Source organism: Triticum aestivum, chromosome 3D (genome assembly GCF_018294505.1).
Source record: "Triticum aestivum cultivar Chinese Spring chromosome 3D, IWGSC CS RefSeq v2.1, whole genome shotgun sequence".
NCBI classification, from domain to species: Eukaryota; Viridiplantae; Streptophyta; class Magnoliopsida; order Poales; family Poaceae; genus Triticum; species Triticum aestivum.
The window spans coordinates 185,777,493-185,800,987 of NC_057802.1; the positions used below are offsets into that span (position 1 = coordinate 185,777,493).

At 46.4% G+C, this 23,495-nt stretch overlaps 1 protein-coding gene and 1 non-coding gene across 2 annotated transcripts; one reads left to right on the forward strand and one right to left on the reverse strand.

Moving 5' to 3' along the window:
• Window positions 1–277: 277 nt before the first annotated feature.
• On the reverse strand, window positions 278–380 carry LOC123081132 (U6 spliceosomal RNA). The gene has a single exon (XR_006438645.1). It is a non-coding gene; the product is annotated as a U6 spliceosomal RNA (small nuclear RNA).
• Window positions 381–6,411: 6,031 nt separating this feature from the next.
• On the forward strand, window positions 6,412–8,799 carry LOC123074468 (probable protein S-acyltransferase 1). Its single transcript, XM_044497314.1, has 4 exons — window positions 6,412–6,709; window positions 7,184–7,378; window positions 7,490–7,807; window positions 7,917–8,799. The coding sequence occupies exons 1-4, from the start codon at window positions 6,443–6,445 to the stop codon at window positions 8,637–8,639; spliced, it is 1,503 nt and encodes a 500-aa protein (XP_044353249.1). The 5' UTR covers window positions 6,412–6,442; the 3' UTR covers window positions 8,640–8,799.
• Window positions 8,800–23,495: the final 14,696 nt, after the last annotated feature.

The following is a 23,495-nucleotide window of genomic DNA, read 5'->3' on the forward strand; positions in this document are numbered from 1 at the left end:
GGTTCTGTTGTTTAATTCGTAGTAATACGTATATGCCCGTACGTTGTCACGGAAACTAAATGTATTTTTAACACGGTAAGACGACTGTACAAGACAAATCTTGATGCAAAATAAATAGACAAAATATAATTATATTTTAGTTATATAAAGCGTATTGTTTCTGTTATTTCTTAAACTGACAAAATAGATATGTGCCCGTAATTGATCTGTTTTATTGGGTTACTAATGATAAGTGACTGATTTATATTTATTTGTCTGCCGATTGGGAACTTATTGATATTATTGAGTTTCTTTTTCGATTTGTGCGTTTCATTCTTGTGCAGGGGCCATGCTAATATTCTCTGTATCGTTCCAATTTTATCGGATGTCCCCGAAGAGACGATTTATTGAGTTACCAAAGGTGTCTTAACCGTATCAGATTTTATCATACGAATAAAATTACTTACGGACCGTGAATTTATTATTATATATCATAGATTGATCTGGCGTATGTGTATTTGGTTACCAAAGATTTCTTTGCTTCAAATAGAACGGGGATGAGAAATCAGAAAAAAAATGTGGAGGGTGGGAGGATGGATGAAGGGGTGATGAGAGAGAAAAGTGAAAGATGGAACTTAGGGTATCTCCAACACTAACCCCAATTAGACATCATATTTGTCTATGGACTAGTCTGAACCAGTCCACGGGAAGTGATGCGGCAGCCGGCCATCTAATCATGTCCCCCAAAAGTTCGTCTTTGTTTTCTTATTCCAAGACCGCAACACTTTGTATAGCCATTTGTACATGTCCCACCTATATTGACGAAAAAGAGTTACAGTAGGAGTTTTCCCTACTATTTTTGCTAAAAAATAGGACCGCAACACTCAGAATAATTATAGAAAATAACAAATTCATCCACAAATAACATGTAAATATTTCTAGTACAATAATAGTTCAAATGTAAATATTACATCCGAGATAACCGGATGTCCAACAATTTTTTTGCGTTCACCGATTCCAAATTCAAAGATACTAGAATCACATCCGGCACATGTCGTCTCACACATACTGTCTCTTGAGCTTCATCCAACAATGTATGTGTTGGGAAACATAGCATGCCATTTTAAAAAATTTCCTACGCGCACGCAAGATCTATCTAGGAGATGCATAACAACGAGAGGGGGAGAGTCTATCCACGTACCCTCGTAGACCGAAAGCGAAAGCATTGACAACGCGGTTGATGTAGTCGAACTTCTTCTCGTTCCGACCGATCAAGCACCGGACGCACGGCACCTCGGAGTTCTGCACACGTTCGGCTCGATGACGTCCCTCGAACTCTTGATCCAGCGAAGTGTCGAGGCAGAGTTCCGTCAGCACGACGGTGTGGTGACGGTGACGGTGAAGTAATCCGCGCAGGGCTTTGCCTAAGCACTACATGAATATGACCGGAGGCGTAACTGTGAAGGGGAGCACCGCACACGGCTAACAACTGTTGATGTGTGTTCTAGCGGTGCCCCCCCCCCTCATATATATAGGTTGGAGGGGAGGAGAGGCAGCCAAGGGGGAGCCCCAAGTAGGAGGAATCCTACTTGGGCGCCTCCCAATTCGGCCTCCCCCCTTCCATATTCATCCGGAGGGGGAAGGAAGGAGGAGGGAGGAGAGAAGGAAGGGGGATGCCGAATTTCTCCCCTTCCTTTCTCTCTTCCCCTCTTTCCTTCCCCCTTATTTCGGACTTCATGGGGCGCACCAGCCCCCTAGGGGCTGGTCTGTCCCCTTCTTGGCCCATTAGGCCCATGTAGTTGCCGAGGGGATGCCCGGAATCCCTTTCGGTGACCCGATATGTACCCGGTACCACCAGAACACTTCCGGTGTCTGAATATCATCGTCCAATATATGAATCTTTACCTCTCGACCATTTTGAATCTCCTCGTCATGTCTGTGATCTCATCCGGGACTCCGAACAACATTTGGTCGCCAAATCACATAACTCATATAATATAAACTCGTCATCGAACGTTAAGTGTGCGGACCCTACGGTTTCGAGAACTATGTAGACATGACTGAGACACCTCTCCGGTCAATAACCAACATCGGAACCTGGATGCTCATATTGGTTCCCACATATTCTACGAAGATCTTTATCGGTCGTACCGTAATGATAACATATGTTATTCCCTTTGTCATCGGTATGTTACTTGCCCGAGATTCGATCGTCGGTATCTTTATACATAGTTCAATCTCGTTACCGGCAAGTCTCTTTACTCGTTCCGTAATACATCATCCCGTAACTAACTCATTAGTCACATTGCTTGCAAGGCTTATCATGATGTGTACTACCGAGAGGGCCCAGACATACCTCTCCGATACTCGGAGTGACAAATCCTAATCTCGATCTATGCCAACCCACCAAACACCTTCGGAGATACCTGTAGAGCATATTTATAATCACTCAGTTACGTTGTGACGTTTGATAGCACACAAGGTATCCCTCCGGTATCCGGGAGTTGCATAATCTTATAGTCGAAGGAATATGCATTTGACATGAAGAAAGCAATAGCAATAAAACTGAACGATCAATATGCTAAGCTAACGGATGGGTCTTGTCCATCACATCATTCTCCTAATGATGTGATCCTGTTATCAAATGACAACTCATGTCCATGGTTAGAAAACATTAACCATCTTTGATCAAGGAGCTAGTCAGGTAGAGGCTCACTAGGGACACATTATTTGTCTATGTATTCACACATGTATTAGGGTTTCTGATCAATACAATTCTAGCATGAATAATAAACATTTATCATGATATAAGAAAATATAAAATAACAACTTTATTATTGCCTCTAGGGCATATTTCCTTCAGTATGTACATGAATGACTTGCCCTATGTCTATAGTACATCACGACGGCGTGTGCAGGCTACACAACATGCAATGAACATTGAGTGAATGAATGAATTAACCAGTATGTAGAGCAACATGAAGAAGCAAAATTTACGATCTTCATGGTTGATGACCCGATGGACACATGGTCTTCACTCGTGCAACCGCACCGCACAACTTCATGATGGAGTTGCAGATGGCTTACCATCGATGCGATAATGGATGACGTCCTTGTCGTAGGGCGCGAAGTTCTTTCACGCATGAAATGAAGCATGCACACGCTGCCAAAAGATCGAGCCCCCTTGAGTTCTTGCCTACAAAGTCCATAGCTACGGCTAACCACGCATCATACAACAACTCATCCTGGATCATCGAGTACTCTGCCATTTACTCTAGAAAATAAAAGGAAGTTCAAAAAAAAGCTCAATGGCATTTGACTGAAGACCTGTCGTGCGTGGTGTCCATCATGGATGTCGTCGGTAGGAGGGCAGAGGGTACCTAGTTGCGGAGGTATCCTGGGTGGATGATATCGTAGTCCAAAGAGTGCAAGCGCGTTGATGGGGGCTGCAGACGTCCTATGATGCCGGGGTGGCTGCTGGAGAGGTGCAATGGCAGCGTCAAACGAGGAGGGTGCGTATGCAAAGCAAGGTGGGAGCATAGGCGGAGTGGAAGAAAAGTGGACGGTAGGGGGATTTGAGTGGGCTAGGAGTGTCGAAGTCCTATGTGGTGGCGGTCCGGACTCCCGCAAAGCCCCCTAGTTTGCCTCCAGTTTGCGGGAAAACGGACATCCGGACCGCTCCACGGACCGATGGGGTACCATGTTGGATGGCAAAACATGTCCGAATAGCTCGATCCGGACGGTTTGAGGGTCGGCGTTGGAGATGCCCTTAGGTTCATTTTATGTAGCAGAGAGAGAGAGAGAGAGAGAGAGATTCTGGACTTGTTTAATATTTTGCTAGCCGCAATTGACTTACGTGGAGTCCACGACCTCTATGGTTTTGCGGGAATGAAGAACTTCTAACACAACTATTCATTCATTGACCACACTCTGGTAGAAAAAGGTTCAGTTTTACTTTTGAATAACCCCTATTTGAACGGATTAAAGACGTGAATAGAAAAAATAAAAACACACTAATAAAATGTCACGACATGTTGAAACACTAAAAAATTAACAAAAAGACACAAGAATGAGTCATGGTTGTAGAACATGAAAACACAAAATCTTTCTTCAAGGACTCGATGGTCGACATAGTTGACATGAAAACACACTATTTTAGAGCCATTTCTCTTGTGAGCATGCCAATCAAAATACTTAGTAAAATGCTTGCTAACAGAGTGCAGAGCATCATTAACCCTTTGTTGGCAAAAACCAATATGAATTTTTAAAACTAGGACCATACAGGCATGTTGGGCGATAAGTATGAATGTCTAAAAACCAGCAACATAGATGACTTGGCATGGACATTTTAATACAGCCATATGTGTCACAAATCCAAGAAAGAGATTATTATATACAAACTTGATATTAAAAAAGGGATTTGATAAGGTTGAATATAGTGCTATCGTTGTTTATGCCTGGGCATCCAACATTTGATCAAAAATAGATCAGATGGATCAATACATCCTGATATCTGCATCTGCATCTGCATATGTTGTCCTCGGTGGCACACCTGAAGAATATCATCTACAAAAGAGGGGTTAGGCAAGGTGATATCTTATCACCACCGTTATATGTGTTAGTTGCTGAATTATTACAGATCCTTGTTAGTGAAGACTGGCATAATGGTCACCTAAAACTTACCTATTGAGAATCACTATGATATGTATTGTTCAATATGTTGACAATACACTGATTATCATGCTTGTTGATCCCACTCAATTAACGAATTTGAAGAAAATCCTCAAGGATTTATCTGCGCTTACTAGTCTTAATGTCAATTATAAATCATTTATGGTGCCAAATAACATCAATGCGGATAAAGTTGTTGAACTGGCTAATATTCTGGAATATAAGGAGGTTATGCCCTTGACCTACTTGGGTCTCCCAATGGGCACTACCAGACCTAAAGTTGATGACTTAATGCCCATGGTTGTGAGGCTGGACAAAAGATTACCCGAGATTGCTTCTATGCTTACATATGCCTGCCATGCCAATTTTTGCTATGTGCTGTATCAGAATGCCTTTCTCTGTATTAGATCACTTTGAAAAATCTGGAAGAGATTTTCTATTGTATGGAGAAGGCATAAATAAGCATGCAAAAAACTTCATGAAATGAGACACTGTTTGCTTACCTTAATATGTTTGTGGTCTAGGAGTACTGAATCTCATAACACAAAACAAGCTCTGCTTACTAAATACCTATATAAGTTCGGCCAAGTAGCATGTTTCCCTACTAAAGTAGGTTCACTCTGGTGGAGAGATTGTTGCTTTATTCTTAATTTTTTAAGGAGATCGCCATTTGCAACATCCAATATGGCAGCACTGGTAAGTTATGATATGATAAATGGCATGATGAGAAAGTTCTGGTATTATATCCTCAGCTATTCTCATTTACTAAAGACAAGGATATTACCATTGCTAGGGCACATGTATTTGCTATGAATGGTTTCTATGACATGTTCCATCTTCCCATGTCATCCATTGTTGTTTAGCAAAGTATGCAACTTCAGGAGCTTTTGATTAACATCTCAGATACAAATGGTAAAGATGTTGGAACTTCTAGTGGTCTAATAACAAATACTCCACCAAGAGAATATACACTGAATTATCAGGATACCCACCAGATGCACATAAGCCTTTCCAATGGATTTTGGAATCATGTTGTATGCCCAAAGAAAAATTACTTTTCTTGTTGTTGATACTACATGACATGCTAAATACGAGAAATCTCTTGAACATGAAGAACTTATATATAGAAAATAACTCATGTGTATTATGTGATGATGAGCCAAACGTGTAACTTGAGTCAAAGTTTCTGGTTTGCCCTGGTGTTTTAATGGAATGCTGATTTGGATACAATTGTGATGTTACTAGAGGCCAAATGGAGAATGGAGATCTCATGCTTTAAGGAATGCCTCGTTGCTGGATGTTGGTGTATTTGGAAACATAGAAATAGCATCATATTTTATCACAAGCAGAGAAATCTTGACTATAGCATCATATTTAAAATCCTACGAAATTACTTCAAATAAATGATGCCCTGATTTTGGAAAAGTGTGGGACAAATATGATTACACATCAAAAAAATTATAGACCGAAATACAATCCTAAGAAAAGAATTAAACAGAATCATTTTGAAGGTCTTAATAATTGCCTTCTTTTAGTGTTACTATTTGATAATTACATAGGCGAAGAGAATAATAGAACATGAGTCCTAGAATATCCTAGTACACCGACAGACAGGTGGGCCAACACGCCTAGACTTGCCGGCGATCCACCCTGTCGTTCAGGCCGGCACGTTGCGGCAGGAAGGTCGTTGAGCCCAACCTTGATTGATTTCCTAGGGAAAACAATACGCACGTAGCTACAACTGGCGCCCTCGCCACGCCTAGAGAGAGAAAACCAAGGGGAAAAGCAGGAGATGGTCATTGCCTTGGCCATGCGAGAAAAAGGAGAAGAAACTGAAGAGCGGCCAGTAGCTGCACGTCTGATCGGCAGGCGACAGGCCTCGTCGTCGGTCACCTGTGGTGTGGCAGCGCCGGCTCCGGTGGCCGCTGTGAGCAACTGGGCCTTGATCTTGGAACAAAGAGGGCGGCAGAATCGCGCCGTTTGGAGGAAGAAGCAGTCAAGCAGGATGGAAGAAGAGCCGAATCGGAGGAGGCTGTATCAAGTTTGGAGAGGAAGCAATGTACGTACATGCCGCTCTTCATCTTCCTATCTCTCTTGTCAAGAGTACTTTTTGGTGAAAATTAGAAATTAAGATGTCACATTTGCTTCTTGTGTGCTTGAATCTTTTAGCGAAAGAAGATCTAGCGTTCATCATTTTCTGGTCAAATTGATTGATCAACTGGTCCTCTGTATAAGAAGGTTTTTTTAGCAGCTGACATATGGACAAGGTGCAAAGGAAAATCTCAAGAAATGATCATAATAAATTATCTACACATTCTGTTACGTAGCTGTTAGCCACTAGACTCCCTACTTATGCATAATAAAAGCATTCATTCCTACTCTTTCCGTTGCAAATTACTCGTCGCAAAAATTGATGTATCTAGAACTAAAATACATCTAGATACAATCATATCTTCGACAAGTAATTCAGAACGGAGCGAGTACTAGTTCCAATTGACGGACGGTAACTTTACTCCCACCAAAACGATTTCAGAAATTTCTCTGCGGCGGGCGCCTAATCTTCGGTCCGGACGCGGGTTCCCTCTTCCTGTCCACAGTTCTAATCATAGGCCCCTTGGTCGGCCTATGCTGCCAGTGCATCACAAAGATGAACTCCAGCACCTCGGATCAGAAGAAGAATGTCCTCGGCCTGCCGGTCCTCATCGCCACGGTCGTTCTCGGCCTAGCGGTACGTGAGCTTCACAAAATTCAGCAAACCGGAAGCAACACCACAGCTGCTGATTCTTGTCCTTTTTTTTTGCCAAAGTGCTGATTCTTGTCCTGCTGTAAATGTTTTCAGGATTTGGCATTCCTGCTCTTGACGTCGAGCAGGGACCCGGGGATCGTGCCGAGGAACGCGCGTCCTCCCGAGTGCGGCGACGAGCAGCAGGTGGTGGACATGACGACGCCGTCGACCGAGTGGGTGAACGCGGCGAGCCCCCACCTCCGTGTTCCCCGCTCCAAGGACGTGGTCGTCAACGGGTGCGTGGTCAAGGTGAAGTACTGCGACACGTGCCTGCTGTACCGCCCGCCCCGGACGTCCCACTGCTCCATCTGCAACAACTGCGTCCAGAAGTTCGACCACCACTGCCCTTGGGTCGGCCAGTGCATCGGCCTGGTCAGTCATCATCTCATTCATATAGGAGTAACTGCATCATCAATCCTTCTCTCTTAATTTGCCACCAACGACTGGAGCTGATATAGATTCTGGTGTCCTTTCGTCGCAGCGGAACTACCGCTTCTTCTTCCTCTTCATCTCCACGTCCACGCTCCTCTGCTTTTACGTCTTCGCCCTGTCCTGGCTCAACATCGCCGCCGAGAGGGAGGAGTACGGCGGCTCACTGCTGAAATCCATGGGCGGCGAGGTGCTGTCCGTCGTGCTCATCGTCTACACCTTCGTGTCGGTGTGGTTCGTCGGCGGGCTCACCGTGTTCCACCTCTACCTCATGAGCACCAACCAGACCACGTACGAGAACTTCAGGTACAGGTACGACAAAAAGGAGAATCCCTACAACAGGGGCGCGCTAGCCAATATCGCCGAGGTCTTCTGTACGCGGATGCCGCCCTCGCTCAACCGTTTCCGGTCGTGGGTGTCGGAGGACGACGACGCGTACGGCGGCGGCGGTGGCGGGGTGCTCTCTCCGATGAGCGGCGGGCTCGATCTGGAGATGGGGCGCAAGGGCGTGCACTACAGCCCCGGCGGCATCCCGGCGATCCTTCAGGGGATGGATTACAGCGAGATGGAGAAGATGGACGCTGTGGGTGTGCACGTCAAGGACCGGCAAGCGGCGCCCGAGGCGCCGGACCTGTTCGTGATCTCACCGGCCCGGCAGCACGACGTGGGCTGCGGAGGAGGAGGAGGAGGAGGAGGGGAACGTAGCCCCGCAACTGTACAGGACCAAGACGCTGAGAGGACACTTGTGAGCTCGAATGCAAATTCTCAACGGTGATCATGCGCGAGCTCTTTTTCTTTTCCCTTTTTGGCGCTCAGGCCTACGTCCTGCAATTTTCCTTTCTTTTTTGCCACGACTGAACTGTAAATTTTATACGTGCAAGCAGCAGCGTTGCACTCGAAAGGGTCCGTAATTTCGCTTAGTTTAATTTTCTCTACTTCATTTGGAGAATAGCGGGAATCAGGGCATCTCTAAGAGCAACTCTAACGCGTCTATTCAAATGGATGGCGTTTTTGTCCTTTTTTGTTTGCTTGGGTCAGCCGTTTGCTCGGCGTCCGCCCTGTTTATTATTTGGGTCGGCAGTGCGCCCAACGCCTGCGATCCATTTCATGTTCGCGCATAAATTCGAAAAAACCCGCAGTCGTAGAACATGCTAGCGGCCATGCCGTCGCCTAAAGTTCATGCTGGCACCATGCCAGCGGCTGGCATACAATGCCAGCTCCAAAAAAATAAACCATATAGTTCCTGCTGGTGCACTTCCCAGCGGCGGCACCAATGTCAGCACACAAAAGGGGGCAAGAAATTCAACCACGCCATCTCGCCCGTGGTCATGCCAGCACACTTGTCCGGCATACAAAAAATGATGGCGGTCGTCGCCATAGATCACTCGTTGTCGAATTTGAGCATGTCGGCCTGCATATTCTCGAACCACGGCCTCTTCCTCGGTGACACGGTGTTGAGGTCCACCTTCATGATCTCCACCCCCGTCATCATGCTAGCAAGAGCCACTTCTTTCGCCTTGGTCTTGGCATTGGCGGCCTCGATCTCTAGCATCTTAGCTTGCTTCTTCGCCTCCATCTCAAGCATCCTTGCTTGCTTCTACGCGTCCATCTCAAGCCGCCTCCTTTGGATCTCCATGAAGGTGTTCGTTTTCTCTTTCTTGTCTTGCCGGCGCTTCTCTTCCCTTGAGTCCTTCTTGGTCATCATGCCCTCCACGGTTGCGAGCAAGGCGATCGAGGCCGCATCCCGCTTCTCCTCCTTCTTGGAGTTGGTCTCCCCCCGCGGTCGTGGCTTCTCGCCCTCCCCAACCTCCTCCATCGCTTTCTTCCCCCCACGCGTCATGAGGGCGGCATATTGCGCCTTGAACTTCTCCTCCCCGTTGATGATCCTCCAACAATGAGGATGAAGGACTTGCCTTCATGTTGGACCTTGAATGCCTCCAAAGCTTGGAATGCCTACAAATGAATTGCATGCAAGCATATGGACAAATAGATATGCAAATGGACATGCAAGCATAAACGGAATAAAAACAAAGAGGGGTGTATGCATGCATACCATGTCTTGCATGTTGATGCCGCTCACGAGGCATGCCTTGATGCTCTCAAGAGTGGCACAAAACTTGTTGCACTCTTGTTGGATCACCTTCCATCGCTTCAAAATGGACACTCACGTGCGCGTGCTTTGCATTTGGTACTGCGCTCATGAAACTCACGGTGGACACGAGTCCAAAAGGTTGATGCCTTTTGTTCAGCTCCAACCTTGGGGTCTTGCCCAATGTCCCTCCAACACTCACAAAGGAGCTTGTCCTCGGCCGCCTTGTATGCTTTTGTCCGCTTGCTCTTGCGCTTCGGCTTCGGCCCGGCGGCTTGGTTGGCGAGCTCGTCCTCGAACAAAGGCTCCCCGTCGATGTCCAACTCATCCTCTTCCTCGAGGCCGTAGTCCTCCGGAAACTATGGTCGAGCGAGAAGCCGTCCAGGTCCAGGCCGACGATCTTGCATGAAGGCGTCGTGCATGCCAGATTGATCATAGGTCGCCGGCGTGAACGGACCTCGGCCGTCATGGCTTTGGTTCTCGTCGGGATCGTAGCCAGCCACGGCGGTGATAACCCACAAGTATAGGGGATTGCAACAGTTTTCGAGGGTAGAGTATTCAACCCAAATTTATAGATTCGACACAAGGGGAGCCAAAGAATATTTGCAAGTATTAGCAGTTAAGTTGTCAATTCAACCACACCTGGAGATTAATTATCTGCAACAAAGTGATCAGTAGCAAAGTAGCATGATAGTTTTGATAATAGTGACAGCAGCAATAGTAACGATAACAGTGATAACAGTAATTTTGTAGCAAGAGCAACAATAATGATAGCAGAAGTAACTTAGCAAGAACAATATAAGATAAATTCGTAGGCATTGGATCGGTAATTTGTTGGATGATATTCATCATGTGACAGTCATAACCTAGGGCGATACGACACTAGCTCTAGTTCATAAATATAATGTAGGCATGTATTCCGTAAATAGTCATACGTGCTTATGGAAAGAACTTGTGTGACATCTTTTGTCCTACCCTCCCGTGGCAGCGGGGTCCAATTGGAAACTAAGGGATATTAAGGCCTCCTTTTAATAGGGAACCGGAACAAAGCATTAACACACGGTGAATACATGAACTCCTCAAACTACGATCATCACCGGGAGTGGTCCCGACTATTGTCACTCCGGGGTTGCCAGATCATAACACGTAGTAGGTGACTATAACTTGCAAGATCAGATCTAGAACATGGATATAATGGTGATAACATAAACGGTTCATATCTAAAATCATGTGTAACACCCCGAGAATCATGCTACAGTAACTCCCTGTGATTAAGCTAATCATGTTGCTAAACAGGGCTTGATCACATTTGAATCACATTTCCTTTTCAAAACTCCTAGTTCAAACTTCAATTAAATTTAAAAGTGGAAAATAAAACTTTTCAAATGTCAAAACTAAAATGTTCTAAAGGTGACAAATAAATCATATGTAATATTGGTGGAGGAACCAAGTCTTTATAAAATGTTTAAATGCACCAAACTAATTAAATCAGTAGCTAAAACCATTAATTAAATGCCTTTTGTATTTTGTAAAATATTAAACTATATTATTTTGGGATGAAACTTTTTGTGGTTGTGACTTATTTGGTAACAACAAATTAGGTGCCATTTTGGTATTTTGCTAAAACAAAATAAAAGAGAAACTAGAAATAAAACAGAAAAGGAAAATAAATAAAAAAAAGGGCAAAAGGAAAGAAAACCCCCCCGGCTCCCCAAGGGCCTTGGCCCACTGGCCCAGCCGGCCGAATCGGTCCAGCGGCCCAGCAAGCCCCCCTCCCCTTGTCGTCTTCCCCCCTCCTCGTCTGTTCACCCGACCGAGGGCGCACGCCCTCGCCGTCCCCGCCGGACCTGCTCGCCGCCCCACGCCGCCACATCGCCGAGGGGATAAGGATGAGTCCCCTAGGCCTCGTCGACAACCCTCGAGATCTTTCTCCCCCGCCTGCTCCTCTCCCTCGCTTTTCCATCTCGCCCGAGCACCATCATCGCCGCCGTTCGCCATTAACGCGGCCACCATGCTCCCCGCGCCTCGCCGAGGAGTCCAACAGCTCCGCCTGCTTCCTCTACTCCATCTCTGACCAAGGGTTCGAGCTCGGCGCCACCACAGCCCCGGAATCGAGTTCTTCCGCGCCTACGGTCGCCGGCGCTCCTCCGCCGATTGCCGACGCCCTGCTGCTCCTAAGCCACCACCGTGGCCTCCGTGTGCCTCCCCGGTGAGCAGTCTCTCCTTCCCCCTCTCTCAGCGCTGCCCGTAGATGCCCGTAGCCGCCACTTCCATTTCAGCCGAGCTTTTCTCCGCCGCGGTGCTCGTCGCCGTCGCTACCGACGATAAAGTGCTCAACCGAGCTCGTAGACGTGCTCCGGGCACCTCTAGGACCCCGTCGGACCCCTCTTTTGGGCATGTCGCAGCCTCTGTCGTTGTTCGCGATGACGCCAGATCACCGGCGTCCGCCACGGTCGACACCGCCGTCGATGTAACGCGCCACTCCGGTCGAGTTAGCCCATGGGACCGACGTAGATCGATGCGGCGTCGGACGCTCGATCGAACGCGCCTAGCCGCACCTCTCCTCATGCCCCGTAACGTTTTTCCGACGAAGTCCGGCGATGCTCCGCCGCGGAGATGGTCGCCGGCGTGTCTCCGGCGCCGCCCGCCGACGTGCCCCTCCGGGCCCCACCCCAGTGCCCCTGCCAGTGGCCCCCACGGGCCCCAGTTGACTGGGTTGACCCAGTCAACTGCTGACTGGGCAGGCCCAGTCACTGACATGCGGGCCCCGCCGCAAGAATTAAAAAAGGAAAAGAAAAAGAAAATGTTTTATAAATAAAAATAATTAGTTTAGCTAAACACTCACTGACATGTGGGGCCCATCCCTCTAATTATACTGTTAGATTAGTTTAATTAAGTATTAGACTAACAGAGGCTGACATGTGGGTCCCACTGGACCCACCTGTCTGGTTTGACTGGTCAGCCGACCTGTTGACTTGCTGACGTCAGCATTGCCTCATGCTGACGTCATAATTCATTTTTCTTAATAGAAATAATTCCAGAAATTCAAATAAACTTTGAAAATTCATATCTTTTAAACCGTAACTCGGATGAAAATGTTTTCTATATGAAAGTTGCTCAGAACGACGAGACGAATCCGAATACGCAGTCCGTTCGTCCACCACACCTCCCTAACCTATCGAACTAGCAACTTTCCCCCTCCGGTCCGTCTGTCCGAAAACGCGGAACATCGGGCATACCTCCCGGATGTCCCCCCCTTCACCGGTACCACCTACTGTCGCGTTAGGACACCCCTAGCACCGCTCACTGTCATGTCACGCATCGTCATGCTTATGTTTGCATTGTATTTACTGTTTCTTCCCCCTCTTCTCTCCGGTAGACTACGAGACCGACACTGCTGCTGCCCAGTTCGACTACGGAGTCGACGACCCCTCCTACTTGCCAGAGCAACCAGGCAAGCCCCCCCCTTGATCACCAGATATCGCCTACTCTCCTCTATACTGCTTGCATTAGAGTAGTGTAGCATGTTACTGCTTTCGGTTAATCCTATTCTGTTGCATAGCCTGTCATTGTTGCTACAGTTGTTTCCCTTACCTGTTACCCTACTGCTTAGTATAGGATGCTAGTTTTCCATCAGTGGCCCTACATTCTTGTCCGTCTGCTGTGCTATACTATCGGGCCGTGATCACCTGGGCGGTGATCACGGGCATATACTTGTATATTATATACATGGCACCTGTGATGACTAAAGTCGGGTCGGCTCGTAGGAGTACCCGCAAGTGGATCTTTGTGGCGGAGCGACAGGGCAGGTTGAGACCGCCTAGGTAAGAGGTGGGCCTGGCCCTGGTCGGCGTTCGCGGATACTTAACACGCTTAACGAGATCTTGGTATTTGATCTGAGTCTGGCCATTTGGTCTATACGCACTAACCATCTACGTGGGAGTAGTTATGGGTATCCCGACGTCGTGGTATCAGCCGAAGCTCTTTTGACGTCAGCGACTGAGTGGCGCGCGCCGTGTTGGACCGCTTTGACGTAACCGCCGTGATCGTGTGGGTTGCTAGGTCTGCTCGCGGCCGCGTTCGCAACGTGCAGGTGTGCTTAGGGCGATGGGCCCAGACCCCTGCGCGCATAGGTTTAGACCGGCGTGCTGACCTCTCTGTTGAGCCTAGGTGGGGCTGCGACGTGTTGATCTTACGAGGCCGGGCATGACCCAGAAAAGTGTGTCCGGCCAATTGGGATCGAGCGTGTTGGGTTATGTGGTGCACCCCTGCAGGGAAGTTTATCTATTCGAATAGCCGTGTCCCTCGGTAAAAGGACGACCCGGAGTTGTACCTTGAGCTTATGACAACTAGAACTGGATACTGAATAAAATACACCCTTCCAAGTGCCAGATACAACCCGGTGATCGCTCTCTAACAGGGTGACGAGGAGGGGACCGCCGGGTAGGATTATGCTATGCGATGCTACTTGGAGGACTTCAATCTACTCTCTTCTACATGCTGCAAGATGGAGATGTCCAGAAGCTTAGTCTTCGACAGGACTAGCTATCCCCCTCTTATTCCGGCATTCTGCAGTTCAGTCCACTGATATGCCTCTTTACTCATATACCCATGCATATGTAGTGTAGCTCCTTGCTTGCGAGTACTTTGGATGAGTACTCACGGTTGCTTCTCTCCCTCTTTTTCCCCCTTTCCTTTCTATCTGGTTGTCGCAACCAGATGTTGGAGTCCAGGAGCCAGACGCCACCGTCGACGACGACTCCCACGGCACTGGAGGTGCCTACTACTACGTGCAGGCCGCTGACGACGACCAGGAGTAGTTAGGAGGTCCCAGGCAGGAGGCCTTGCCTTTTCGATCGTTGCTACTTTTGTGCTAGCCTTCTTAAGGCAAAACTTGTTTAACTTATGTCTGTACTCAGATATTGTTGCTTCCGCTGACTCGTCTATGATCGAGCACTTGTATTCGAGCCCTCGAGGCCCCTGGCTTGTATTATAATGCTTGTATGACTTACTTATGTTTTAGAGTTGAGTTGTGATATCTTCCCGTGAGTCCCTGATCATGATCGTACACATTTGCGTGCATGATTAGTGTACGGTCAAATCGGGGGCGTCACAAGTTGGTATCAGAGCCGACTGCCTGTAGGAATCCCCCTATCCACACTCCTTGGCCGAAGTCGAGTCTAGACATTACAAAAACTTTTACTAACATGGCTGTGTGGCTTACGGGCCCACGTCGCCATTGGGTGGTAGTAGGATCTTTTATTCCTCAACCTATACTCTGGGACTCTGACATCTCTTCTATTCGGGTTAAATGAATTTTGTTAAATCTAACATTAGGATCTCGTTATCACTTTCACCCGGAGAGCCCCTTTATTACTGATGATCGTCTGCTGCACGTGAAGACCCTGAAGATACTCTCCGCTGATAACCCGAGAACTTGTGTTCATCGCTTTTGCAATTCCCTTTCATCGATAAACTCCTATGGATAACCACGTATACTTGCCATTCATACAATATTTCCCAGTTGATCTTGTTATTGCAAGATACCTCGAAATTCTCTCTGTTGTTCCGAGAATCCTTTGAGCTTACTGCCTTGCTGTTCTTTGTCACCTGAATACCCCTACGGATAATTCTCGCACTTACCGAGTATCCGGTCTTCCCCAGTTGATTTAAGTATTCCACAATAGTCTTCAAAATACTATTCGATCTTCCAAAAATCTTCAGGAGCCTGTTGCTCTTGGAGTTCTTGCTTACTAGCATTATGATTAGTCCCATAAGTCTCGAAATCTTATTGGCACCCTTTGTCATTATCTTTTTGAGTCCGTTGATTCAATTTGTTGCGAATGCTCGCAAACCTCAATCATATTCTAGAATTCATTCTTCCGGCTCAGTCGCCATTCTAAATGTGAGCTGGATCTCGACCTATCAAATTGCCATCGATGGTACCCCTAAGCCTACTCAACTTAACCATCCTTGCTCAGAGCGTTGCTTCTGACCCCCTGATTTGGAAATCATAATTCCTTTGCATTTGAACTTTGAGTTAGTCAGTTGTTTCTATAATCAGATCTCCTTACATTCTTCTTCCTCTGGTTGAGTACTGATGCTCACATCAGATCCCTTGTGGACCACCAGACCCTTTTGTCGGATTTTATCCGACAATGTCCTCCATATTAAATAAGCTTGTGAGCTTTTCCTCGGATACATGATGCCTTTGGTAAATTGTATCCTCTGCTTTGTCGACCGTGCTCTACTTCTGAGCTTGTGTTATTTACTCCTGAAGTTTGTAGTCTATCTTTCTTCGATGCCCCGATGGGTTGAACCTATGCCTTCCTTAATCTGTGTGAACCCGAAAGATTTCGCGGGACATACTTATCTGGTATTGCACCAGGTAAAACTTTCGACATCTAATGTCATTATCAAAATACGAGAGGCGAAGGGAAGGTTATGCATTGAAGAAGTGGGAGTCGACCTTGAACTTTGTGTTCATGCCCATGGACACGATGTAGATCTTATCACTAAAAGCTTCTCTTAAATTAATTATTCCCTTGGTATAAGTTCATCTTATATCTGGGATCTGGCCTTTTTCAATCGTGGTTCCGACCATGTTCTCCTTTAAATACCATTTCTTGGACAAGTTAAATCACTTGTCTCCTGCAGGTCAATACGCCTGCCCAACCTCTATTATGATCTACCTTGAGTGTTACCCCTGGTATCTCGGGGATATCTTACCATTGCACTACATCTTATAAATTTTGATGAAGTACTACCTTACCTTGTCTTTGTCACTTCATGGGCTCTGGGTTGTTTGTCAACTGAGAACACCGAATAGTGAATCAAGTCCGCACTCCGATTCAATAACTCTAGGTAATTTTCGTTGCTTACGAGTTTAATAATCATTAAATCATTCCTAGCCTGATCGGCTATATCATTAGCGTGCTAAATTTTAACTGTGCTACCTGGTCCTTAACCCCGTAACACAACTTTCGATGATGAGCTAAGCCTACGCCGATCTTCCTCTCATACCATTTCACCTGGAACAACAAGCTTGAGTTCAAGCGTGTGTCCTAATCATGGTTCCAATAACCGTCCGCTTCATTATTCCTTCGACTTGATGACATCGCCGATCGATTACCTCTTCATAAATTCTCGCTACAAATGTGTCGTGAACATCATCAACATTCTGAGCTCTTCCAAGATATCTATCGAATTCTGGATGAGAAATACCATCCTTGCCCTCGATGATTTGTTTTATCATCGACCATTTTATTGCCTTCCATTCAACACAAACTTGTTCGTGTTTTGTGTTGTACCTTGATTTCCTTGCTATCTAGCTTATGATATGTTCTACCCTGGAGTATTACCATCTTTTATGTCAAGAATGTCGTAAGAATCTCACCACCTCGTATGACATCTTGGTACAGTGATACTTCTCCCCATCACCATTCTTTCTTGGTCCCCGTGTTGTTTCTAAAAGGAATACCGACCAATGGTCTGTGATGTGTAAATTCTAAACTTCTAGCAACCCTATTGCTTTGAAGTTATTGGTCTATAGTTTCATTCTACGTCTATGGCTTAATGAATCATCATTCGGACATTGTTTGTGCTACCTAGCCCATATTTCGGGTGCACATTTCAACCAATGTTTAACTGTGTATGTTTTCCTCGAGCATACATCATTAAGTCATTCGATCTAGCTAATGTTATCTCCTTGTTCACATAGTGATGGAAATCCATCTTTTGGGAATCTCAATGGAGTGTCGCTGAGTCAATCAGTCACCTCCTCACCTCTCCTTGATGTAACGATGAACCCTTGTCCAGAACTCGCTTCCATAGTTCATCTCCCGAGAATCTCCGCTGTCGTTTCGACAATTTGTGTTGCACCTTTCTTCTCAGGCATCCTGAGTCTGAGTTACCCTGGCACCAATCAGATCTGAATCTCGGACAGATATGATGGTTGGAACATATTTCCAAGAGTTATAACATTGACCTATTTATGACCCGGTAAGGTGATGATACCCAGCACACCTGGCGGGAGGACCTATTGTTATAAGTTTTCCCTTCAGCAAGGTTATCTATTCTTCCATGAGGAAATTGTAAGACTTATTCTATAAGTTGTTCCTGATGGATCCTTTTTGTTTCCAAATTCTGATCTTCACCTGTTGACCATGTCAATGCTATCTCAAAGCATGTCTATGGTACTCCGATTTTCAACAGGAACATTTGAAGCCCAATGCTAAATGTTTCCTGCTCAATTATCCAAACACCATTGTATGGGTAATGTCATGAAATTGTCTCTCCCGTACCTAAAGAGTTTTCTACATTATATCATGTCATGGATATCATGCTCTGCTTGTCCTTGGAAAGGATATAACCTTGAAATATGTGTTTAAACACATTTTCCTTTCCATTCTTCTGTTTAATCTGATAATCATATTTTCCTTTCCATTGTTTGGTTTAACTTTTCTGGTGGACTATATGATCTAAGCAGTATTAATTCCCTGCTTGTGCAAACACCTCGGTGTACAACTCTGTCAGTAAGACCCTGTTACTATTGTTGGTGACATTCCGGTAACCACCGATGGACGAGAACTTTGCCTATTGGTCCGCCTCGTTTCAACGAGCAGGAAAATGGTTCTCTTCGTCCCTCGCCCTTGGTACCGACGATGTTGCTGACATATAACTGACAGGTTACCCTCTGACATGCCTTGCTATCATGATCGTGCAAGATGTCACCGCCCTTCCCACTTTTAACCCACATGGTGGGCCCATAACCCACAGTTCCACAGGATCGAAACCTGACTCTTATGTACACCCCCTGTTTTCAAGGTTGTTCCTCGCACCTGGCCTCGTATGTAATTCACAAGCCACCTTCAGGTCTGATATCGGACACAATACTTATTCCCGTTGCTTTGACCCTTTCACGCCCTATAACAGGCATCGAACGATTGCCTGCCCGCTCGAAACTTCCCAGGTTACCTCCTTACTTTGCTCTCGATATTTTCTTAAGTTTCGATTCGAGGGTTACCTTTCGCCACCTTCCTCGATGCTGTCGACCCGATAGACAACCTTGTCGAGGCCCGTTCTCCCAGAATGCCCACCCCTTATTCTTTCGCAAGTATGATGGAGTTCCTGAAGAAAGGACGCCGACTTCATCATGATGACCGGAGCAGAGAAATGAAGACATCAATGTATTGGACCAGCCTCTTCCAGAAGTGCAAGCCAGGATGAGAAGACCCGCTAGATTCGGTACCAAACCTTCCCCCCTTACTCCCCTCTTAAATCTCGGGACGAGATTTCTTGTAGTGGAGGAGATTTGTAACACCCCGAGAATCATGCTACAGTAACTCCCTGTGATTAAGCTAATCATGTTGCTAAACAGGGCTTGATCACATTTGAATCACATTTCCTTTTCAAAACTCCTAGTTCAAACTTCAATTAAATTTAAAAGTGGAAAATAAAACTTTTCAAATGTCAAAACTAAAATGTTCTAAAGGTGACAAATAAATCATATGTAATATTGGTGGAGGAACCAAGTCTTTATAAAATGTTTAAATGCACCAAACTAATTAAATCAGTAGCTAAAACCATTAATTAAATGCCTTTTGTATTTTGTAAAATATTAAACTATATTATTTTGGGATGAAACTTTTTGTGGTTGTGACTTATTTGGTAACAACAAATTAGGTGCCATTTTGGTATTTTGCTAAAACAAAATAAAAGAGAAACTAGAAATAAAACAGAAAAGGAAAATAAATAAAAAAAAGGGCAAAAGGAAAGAAAACCCCCCCGGCTCCCCAAGGGCCTTGGCCCACTGGCCCAGCCGGCCGAATCGGTCCAGCGGCCCAGCAAGCCCCCTCCCCTTGTCGTCTTCCCCCCTCCTCGTCTGTTCACCCGACCGAGGGCGCACGCCCTCGCCGTCCCCGCCGGACCTGCTCGCCGCCCCACGCCGCCACATCGCCGAGGGGATAAGGATGAGTCCCCTAGGCCTCGTCGACAACCCTCGAGATCTTTCTCCCCCGCCTGCTCCTCTCCCTCGCTTTTCCATCTCGCCCGAGCACCATCATCGCCGCCGTTCGCCATTAACGCGGCCACCATGCTCCCCGCGCCTCGCCGAGGAGTCCAACAGCTCCGCCTGCTTCCTCTACTCCATCTCTGACCAAGGGTTCGAGCTCGGCGCCACCACAGCCCCGGAATCGAGTTCTTCCGCGCCTACGGTCGCCGGCGCTCCTCCGCCGATTGCCGACGCCCTGCTGCTCCTAAGCCACCACCGTGGCCTCCGTGTGCCTCCCCGGTGAGCAGTCTCTCCTTCCCCCTCTCTCAGCGCTGCCCGTAGATGCCCGTAGCCGCCACTTCCATTTCAGCCGAGCTTTTCTCCGCCGCGGTGCTCGTCGCCGTCGCTACCGACGATAAAGTGCTCAACCGAGCTCGTAGACGTGCTCCGGGCACCTCTAGGACCCCGTCGGACCCCTCTTTTGGGCATGTCGCAGCCTCTGTCGTTGTTCGCGATGACGCCAGATCACCGGCGTCCGCCACGGTCGACACCGCCGTCGATGTAACGCGCCACTCCGGTCGAGTTAGCCCATGGGACCGACGTAGATCGATGCGGCGTCGGACGCTCGATCGAACGCGCCTAGCCGCACCTCTCCTCATGCCCCGTAACGTTTTTCCGACGAAGTCCGGCGATGCTCCGCCGCGGAGATGGTCGCCGGCGTGTCTCCGGCGCCGCCCGCCGACGTGCCCCTCCGGGCCCCACCCCAGTGCCCCTGCCAGTGGCCCCCACGGGCCCCAGTTGACTGGGTTGACCCAGTCAACTGCTGACTGGGCAGGCCCAGTCACTGACATGCGGGCCCCGCCGCAAGAATTAAAAAAGGAAAAGAAAAAGAAAATGTTTTATAAATAAAAATAATTAGTTTAGCTAAACACTCACTGACATGTGGGGCCCATCCCTCTAATTATACTGTTAGATTAGTTTAATTAAGTATTAGACTAACAGAGGCTGACATGTGGGTCCCACTGGACCCACCTGTCTGGTTTGACTGGTCAGCCGCCCGGGCCCAAAGTGACAAGCATTAAGCATGGCAAAGTCATAGCAACATCAATCTCAGAACATAGTAGATACTAGGGATCAAGCCCTAACAAAACTAACTAGATTACATGAGGAATCTCATCCAACTCCTCACCGACCAGCGAGCTTATGAAGGAATTACTCACTCCCGGTGGGGAGCATCATGGAATTGGCGATGGAGAAGGGTTGGTGATGATGAAGAACGAAGATCCCCCTCTCTGGAGCCCCAAAAGGACTCCAGATCTGGCCTCCCAATGAAGAACAGGAGGTGACGACGGCTCCGTCTCGTGGAACGCGATAATTCTTTCTCCCTGATTTTTTTCTCCGAAAATAGGATTTTATAGCATCGGTTTCAGGGTCTGCGGGGCCACCAGGTGGGGACAACCCACCTGGGTGCGCCTGGAGGGGGGCGCACCCTGGTGGGTTTTGCCCACCCAGGTGCCCCCCCTCCGGTGGTTCTTGGCTCCAGAAATTCTCTTTATTGATATAAAAAATCCTCGCAAAGTTTCGTTCCGTTCCGAGAACTTTCATTTCTGCACAAAAACCACACCATGGTAGTTCTGCTGAAAAGAGCGTCAGTCCGGGGTTAGTTTCATTCAAATCATGCAAATTAGAGTCCAAAATAAGAGGAAAAGCGTTAGGAAAAGTAGATACGTTGGAGACGTATCAACTCCCCCAAGCTTAAACCTTTGATTGTCCTCAAGCAATTCAGTTGATAAACTGAAAGTGAAAAAGAAAAACTTTTACGAACTCTTTTGCTCTTGTTTGCATAAATAAGCTTAAACAGCACCCAGGTTTTCAGCCAACATTATAACTAACCATGCCAACAATAACTCTTAGAAATTATATTAACTCATATCATTGACATAATCAGCTAGCGAGCAATAAAAGATATCTCAAATAGCAACACGTTATCAAAACAACCATGATATAATATAACAATAGTGGTATCTCGCTAGCCCTTTCTGAGACCGCAAAACGTAAATGCAGAGCACCTCCAAAGTTAAAGCAGCGACTAGACATTGTAATTCATGGTAGAAAAGATCCAGTCATGATGCACCCAACATTAGCTACACACAATGCATCAGCATGACAGCAGTGTTCTCAGGTTTTGGCGCTATTTTAGAAGGTGATGACACAACATAAAAGTAAATAGAAGGTCCCTTCGCAGAGGGAAGCGGTGATTTGCATAGGTGCCAGAGCTCAAGTTTTTAAAACAGAGGTAAATGGTATTTTGAGAGATGCACCCTTCTCATTTACTTCACGACTATCAGTTATCAATATCTTCCATGCTAAGCACGCTATTGGTGGTTCCCAAGCAATAAAAGTAAAGGTTTACTCCCCCTCCACCAACAATCACACTCCACGGCTTGTCCGAAACAACGGGTGCCGTCCATACCAACAACAGTCCCGGGGGAGTTTTGTTTAATTATTTAGAATTTGAGTTCAGGACTGGGAATCCCTATTACCGTCCTTTTCTCGTGCCACGGTGAGTGAATAAACACTCATCCTGAGAATAACCCGCTTAGCATGGAAGATACCGACCACCTCCTGTCGTTCCATGAATGATCCAAGCACACGAAAGGGATAATTATTTGAAGTTTTTAGAGATGGCACATGCAAATTTACTTAGGACGGCAGGGTAATACCACATATAGGTAGGTATGACGGACTCATCTGGAATAACTTGGGTTTCAGGTTTTTGATGTACAAGTAGAATTCCCACTTAGTACAGTCGAAGGCTAGCAAATTGGTTGAGAAGCGGCCAGCTAGAGAGCAACAACGGTCATGAACATGCATTATGCATAAGTAACATTGGACACTAGCATGAGTAGGATATGAACACCATGAACATAAATATCATAGAGGCTATGTTGGTTTTGATTTAACTACATGCATGAACATGTGCCAAGTCAAGCCACTCGAACATTCATAGGAGGATACCATATCATCATACTACATCACAATCATTTTAATGCAATGTTGACATCCAAGATAAATCATTATCCACTCCTAGCTACTTATGCATGGCATGAGAAACTATAATATCTAATTGTCATTGCAAACATGTTTAATCATAATGAGCTGAATCATGGATACTTGGTTAAACCTATTTACAAAAACAGAACAAGTCGAGTTCATACCCGTTTCTCTCTGCCACAGCCAGTTCACCGAATATCGTCATTATTGCCTTTCACTTGCATGACCGAACGATAGGAAAATAATAATAGTGCAAGAGAGCCGTGGTCTAAGCTAGAATCTGCAAACATTTTATTCAACAAGAGAAGACAAGGTAAATTGGGCTCTTCATTAGATCAACAGTTGTGCATATGAGAGCCACTCAACATTTTCATTGTGGTCTTCTCCTCGGTACGACTCAATAAAAAGAAAGGAAATTCAGAGAAACACACTGAAATATTTTTGGAGTTTTTGCTTGTCTTGAACAAGCAAATAAAAGGGAAAAACAAAAACGAGAA

Excerpts from the sequence above, each read along its gene's own strand:
- LOC123074468 (XM_044497314.1), top strand. The coding sequence starts at position 6,443 with ATGGTCATTGCCTTGGCCATGCGAGAAAAAGGAGAAGAAACTGAAGAG. Across the intron at positions 6,710-7,183 it reads AAGTTTGGAGAGGAAGCAAT|AAATTTCTCTGCGGCGGGCG; the intron begins GTACGTACATGC and ends AAACGATTTCAG. Across the intron at positions 7,379-7,489 it reads CGGTCGTTCTCGGCCTAGCG|GATTTGGCATTCCTGCTCTT; the intron begins GTACGTGAGCTT and ends AAATGTTTTCAG.